The 5754-nt window shown below is 43.9% G+C and overlaps 1 protein-coding gene across 1 annotated transcript; it reads right to left on the bottom strand.

Moving 5' to 3' along the window:
- Positions 1–2939: 2939 nt before the first annotated feature.
- Positions 2940–5546, bottom strand: LOC135084172 (uncharacterized). Its single transcript, XM_063978910.1, has 2 exons — positions 3118–5546; positions 2940–3067 (listed from the first exon to the last, which is right to left on the bottom strand). Exons 1-2 carry the CDS (start codon positions 5392–5394, stop codon positions 3029–3031), a joined length of 2316 nt encoding a protein of 771 aa, XP_063834980.1. The 5' UTR covers positions 5395–5546; the 3' UTR covers positions 2940–3028.
- Between the last annotated feature and the right edge of the window lie 208 nt (positions 5547–5754).

Raw genomic sequence — 5754 nt, 5'->3', positions numbered from 1 at the left:
TAAGTCATCTATTTCGCCGAGCCGGTTTGCTACGAATGTTTTATATTGCCGCGTGTCATTGTTAATCCACTGTAGCACTGTGGTCGAGTCGCACCAAAAATACCTTTGCTTGACTTTCATGCGTCCGTGCTCCTCAGCGATTGTCTTTGCGAGTCTAGCCGCTAACAAGGCGGCCTGCAGCTCCATTTTAGGTATCGTAGTCGGCTTTAACGGAGCAACGCGGCCCCGGCTGGTTATAAGCGCGATGTGTATGTTTCCATTGTGTTCCCATCTCCAGTAGGCTACGGCACACATCGCCTTCGATGAAGCATCGCTAAAAACATGCAATTGCAAATTATTATAATTATTACCAGTCGTAGACCCGTTCGTAGCATGGCCCGTAGCACACTCGTTATCCGTAACGTGTTCACTGACTCGATGCCGCGTAGAATCTCGTAGCAGCGGCGTAGGCGATGCACTATCGGTCTCCCTCTCACTCGTGGTAAACGCAGACTCCGTCTCGCTCGCACCGGCCCTTACGTAATAACGTGGAATGCGTATACTTGGTATTTCTTTTAATAGATCAATCCAGCTGCACCATTTTTGATAAACATCGTCTGAGATTTTTTCGTCCCAGCCAATGTTATGCCTCCAGGTATCCTGAAGCATTATTTTGCCTTGTATGGTGAATGGAGTAAGAAAACCAAATATATCAAAAATAGACATGACTACCGCAAGCATCAGACGTTTAGTCGGTCTTTGTTTACCTTTTACAATGCCGTCGGGAATACGTTTCAATGAAACGTCAAAACCTAGTTCATCTTGGGCCGGGTACCAAATCATTCCCAGCGTTCGCTCGCCTTGGTATTGTTCGTTAGATTTAAACTTAACGGCCGCGTCACCTAAGGTCTCCTTTGGCAAGCTATCTAACACCTGTAGGCTATTACTAGTCCAGTTGCGGATCTCAAAACCACCCTTCATGTGAATATCCGTTATATTCCGTGCCATACTTATGGCTGTGGTTTCATCCGGTAGACTATCGATATAGTCATCCATATAGTGCTGCATATAGATAGCGGCTGCGGCGGCGGGCTGTGATGACTCATGCAGCTGCGCATTTTTGTTTTTAACCCAGATACTCCTGAAACTTTTTATCCTTGTTAATTTTTATAAATTTTTAGTATGTTTCTAAATAGAGGTCAAGTATCCACAGAAAATTTTTAGAAAAATTCTTGGTCAACTGGAAAAGCCGGAAAATGGGTGGTGTTTTAACACCTGGTCGGAGAATGGACTACTACTACGAGAAAAAATTATACTATGATTTTGTTAAGTTTAAGAGTTAAAAACGAGTTGTAAGGTGTAAAAAATTAATTTAAAAAAATACCAAAATCTTATTCAGAGGAGGTAGGAGGATGGTGGAGAGTGGAGACACAAATCATAACCCAGGATACTTTAGTACGTGGCGCATTTTTTACACCAAATTGATTTTTTCTTGCAAATTTTACATGTCAGTTGCATGTAGTACCTAAAGTAGTACATACATAGGGATGTAAGCTCCGTAGACCCTGGTTGTGGCGCCATTCTTCATAAATATTGTTTCGAGTACCATAGCTGCTTTGCCATGTATATTTTAGACATTTTGGCACAAACTTTAACAGAAGGTACTTGTACTATATTGCATTGTTGTAATAATTGTGATTGCGGTAGGTACTTTCATGGCAGAAGAACTAGCTGCATTGGAGGCATCATTAGATTCATTTCGTCTTACTTTAAAAAATTCAGAAAGCGGGATGTTATTCTCTTTGTCTGAAGAAGACTTGTCGTACTGTACTTCTGCCTCGGCTCTTAGTTGAGAACCTGGAAATTCACGAAAAATAGCAATAGAAAACTTACACGCTATAAGTAACTGTAGTTAGATAAACGGAAGCAGGCTAACCTGGAAGATTTTGTAAGGTAACGTGGTCTTCTTCACCAGAATCTTCATCTGTTGCTTCTGCATTAGCATTTTCTGGTGGTAAAATTGCTATGTAATTCGGTATCTGATCATCGTCGTCAATGTTTTCTAATATTTCCACTATTTCGTGAAGTCTCAGCGGTCTTTTATATCGTGGCCTAGACTTTTAATGAATATACAAGTTAGACGTCGATTATGCGACCAGGTGTTAAAACACCGATCGTAATTTTGTCATAAAAAGTATCAAAAATGTAAAGCTTTTCAAAAACATAAGTTTATAGTTTTGTAGCTAACAGTAGTACCTAAAATAATAACTAGTATAATCTGAGGTATTACTAGCAAGTTTATGAAATATCTTAGCTTTTATAAGACGTTTTTGCACAAAACTAAATAACAGAATTCAAAATAGTAAAAAACTAAAAAAACAAAGCAAATATGCGATATCGAACATACTCAATTACAACTTGATTCGTAATGAAGAGAAAATACAAGGAACAGTAAATAAATTCTCGATATTTTTATAATTTATCTGAGGATATTCCGAACTACTTTTTAGCGGTGTTATAGCACCTGGTAGGAGTAAGTGGGTTAATAAACTGCGCGACGAACGGCGAACAGTTTGCTCCAAATATTAGTGACGTCATTGAATACGTCTTTATCTCACCTGAAGATTCATCCCTCCATAAGAACCTTAAAGCCGATTGGTCTTCAGGTTTTATTTTAATGCGTAGGAACATGTCTTTAATGTCCCCGGTGATTCCAACTTTATTTATTCTAAAACGTAACATTATGCCAAATAAAGAATTTAGTAGGTCAGGCCCTGTGAGTAGAAAATCATTCAATGACTTACCATAGACTTTAGCGGCCGCATCGAACACGAGTCGCAACTTTTTTTTATTAGGATTATTTACCCCAAAATGGGGTAAATACCAAGTTCTTGGCGACCGTTCGGTATTTTGCATTTCTTGGGCAAAATTATTTTCTAGCAAGTGTTTTACACGCTCCCTGTACCTACTCGCGTACTCCTGGTCAGCTGACATTTTCCTCTCAACGCTGTGCAGTCGGGAAAGTGCATTAGGGTAACTGTCAGGTAACTTACAGTTTGGGTCCTTCCACGGCAAGTTGACGTGCCACCTGCCGTCAATGAGCTGCGCACCCTCGTCCAGCATGGCCACCGCGCGCACCTCGTCTTTGTTCTGTCGTGGTTTACCTGTCACTCCCAAAGCATCTATAGAAAAGGAGCGCCGCACCACATCACTGAGGTCCCGAAGAGCACGTTCATCATCAGAGGCTGATGCTGAAATGAGTAAGGTGGTGTAGGGAGAAGAAGAACCAGCGCACGGCAAGTGCATTACTCCGTGCACGCACCAGCCCAGGGGGGTTCGTGTAGCTGACGGCTCATTGTTTTTACCAACATAAATCTCTAAAGGCATTAACAAATGATAATTGTCTTGACCTAATAATATTTCTGGCTTACACAAATCATTACAGTTTATAGTTACATTTTTCAAATGATCATACTCTTTACATTTAGCTAGTGAAAACTCTTGAACAGGCAAATCTAAGTTATCAACACTTCGCAAATTAATTGTAAACAATCTGTTATCACTTCCCTTACTAGACAAGTCCAGAGTGAGCGCTGTCGACGCGCACACAAGCGCATCGTCGCCCCACGCGCCGCGCACACGCATGGGCTCGCTGCGGCCGCCGCGCAGCCCTGCGCGCGCAGCCAGCTGCGAGCTTATCACTGATATTGTAGACCCGTCGTCTAATAACGCACACGCACTTATTTTACCGTTAGGACCGTGAATTTCGACCGGCACTACTTTCAACAGCACTTTTTTGTCCGTAACACTCATATGGGCCACAGTCTCGGTATTTGACGTACTCGATGAGGTCTTCTTGCTCTCGGCGGCCGCGTCGGCCCCGTGCCGCTGCGGAGGGTTGTGTAACAGCCGGTGATGCGCCCCGCCGCAGTCGTCTTGATCGCAAGCGGGCGCAGTACAGTTATCTCTGCCGTGCCGCGATAGTAGGCATTTAAAACATAAGCCGTATCGCTTGACGTGGCGCCATCGATCTTTGCGTAATGCTTTCTTGAATGATTTGCAACTTGTCAGCTGGTGTTCATCTTGTTTACAAAAGTTGCATTTTTCACTATGCTCGCTCTTAGCGTCGGAGTGTTGAAGTAGTATACTTTGTGAGTTTCTAGCGTTACTTTCGTGCTGCCTGTATTTGTTTTGATTGTAACGTTGAGCTGATATAGTAACGTTGGCCGTGGTTGACATTTTTAGTGCCTCCTCGTGAAGGAAATCGGAAATCATGTCAATTCTTGACTTATCAATTTCTCCTTTCAATCTAGGGTAACAATAATCCGCCCATTTGGAAACTAGTACAGTGGGCAGCTTGGCCAAAATAATATTCGCTAGGTGAACACCGCGTAGGTATTCGTCACGCCCCACTGCACGTACTGCTGTTACGTAATTCTGGATTTTAACAGCAAAAGGCACTGTTTCACTTTGATAATCCAATGGCAACGGTGGTAACTTCTGTACATCTTGCGTGATTTTAGTCAATATAAAATCTGGGTTACCAAATCTGAGCTCCAATGTAGACATCAGCTGATCGGGTGACGTTGCACAAATCAATAATGCAGATACAGCTTCTTTTGCAGGTCCTCGAAGACATTTTCGAAGCCTCCAGACGTTTTCCTTGTCGGTAAAGCCGCATATTTGTGTTGACTCCTCGTAGGACTGTTTAAAGTGAAGCCACTCCAGGGGGTCTCCAGCGAACTCAGGTAAGTCCTTTGGGATGCTCATACGGCTCAGTAGTTGCGGGTTGGGTCCATGAATGGGAGTAGTGGCTAGCTGCTTCAGTGCGCTCGTCAGCATCTCGATGGCACCATTTTGTGGATTCAGCTCGCCCGGGGTTTTACCATTGTGGGGGGCTCGCTGCTCCTTCTCCATCTCATGCTGGCTGTGGTCCAGCCACTTCTCGACGTCGGTGCGAGTATGAATGCTCTCGCGGTCTCCATTTGGTGGACTGTATTCATCTTCCAGGTCAGCTAGGTCTGCTTCTAGCTTTTTATCGATCAACTCCATCTGTATCCTGGCCTTTTCCTTCGCTGCCTCAAGTTCCAACCGTTTTCGCCTTGCTTTAGCTGAGGATGACGTCGATATTCGTGACGTGAGGTCTCGTGGTGCTTCCTCAGGAGACAGGTCCAGTTTGTGAACTGATATGTGCGACGGTCCTGCCTCTGCGGTCGGTTGACGTGTCGGGTGTGGCCACTGACACGACGTTGCATGCTGCGGTGGCACTTGTGACGTTTTCACGGGCTCGGATTTTACACTGCTTTTGAGATGAGTATCGTTCATTGTCTCGGTATGCACACTTGCGGACACCAGTTTTTTACGGTCACTACGCGTGAGAACCATTTTACTCGTACAACGTGGCGAATGATACATCGGACTGATCCGGCCGAATGACCAGCTGTGGGGGGTCAGGTTCGCTCCGATGTAAAAATAACGCCGTTTTAATGTTCACAAAACAGTTTATTGCGAGTATTTGCAAGTTCAGTACACTTTTGGGCAAACACGTGTTTCTTGCGCGCGGTAGGCTAACGCGGTGTCGCTCCGAGGGCGTTTGACAGCAGACTGGGAGACGCGTGAAATTGTGTGCGAATAAAACTGCCGCGTCGCGTACCAACGACACCGAGTTACCCTCCAATAGAAAATAAAAATTGTTCTTAAACTACCGTTACATAATACAATAATATTCCGTCGCTAACAATTATAAATGCAAAAGTAACTCTGTCTGTCTGTCTT

The sequence above is a fragment of the Ostrinia nubilalis genome, chromosome 25 (assembly GCF_963855985.1).
Source record: "Ostrinia nubilalis chromosome 25, ilOstNubi1.1, whole genome shotgun sequence".
NCBI classification, from domain to species: domain Eukaryota; kingdom Metazoa; phylum Arthropoda; class Insecta; order Lepidoptera; family Crambidae; genus Ostrinia; species Ostrinia nubilalis.
This window is presented reverse-complemented; position numbering and strand designations above follow the sequence as displayed.

Bases quoted from the DNA above. Each gene is read 5' to 3' on its own strand.
- LOC135084172 (XM_063978910.1), bottom strand. From the start codon at position 5,394: ATGTATCATTCGCCACGTTGTACGAGTAAAATGGTTCTCACGCGTAGT. The intron at 3,068-3,117 runs GTGCGCGCGGTG...CATTGACGGCAG, and splicing joins CACGACAGAACAAAGACGAG to GTGGCACGTCAACTTGCCGT.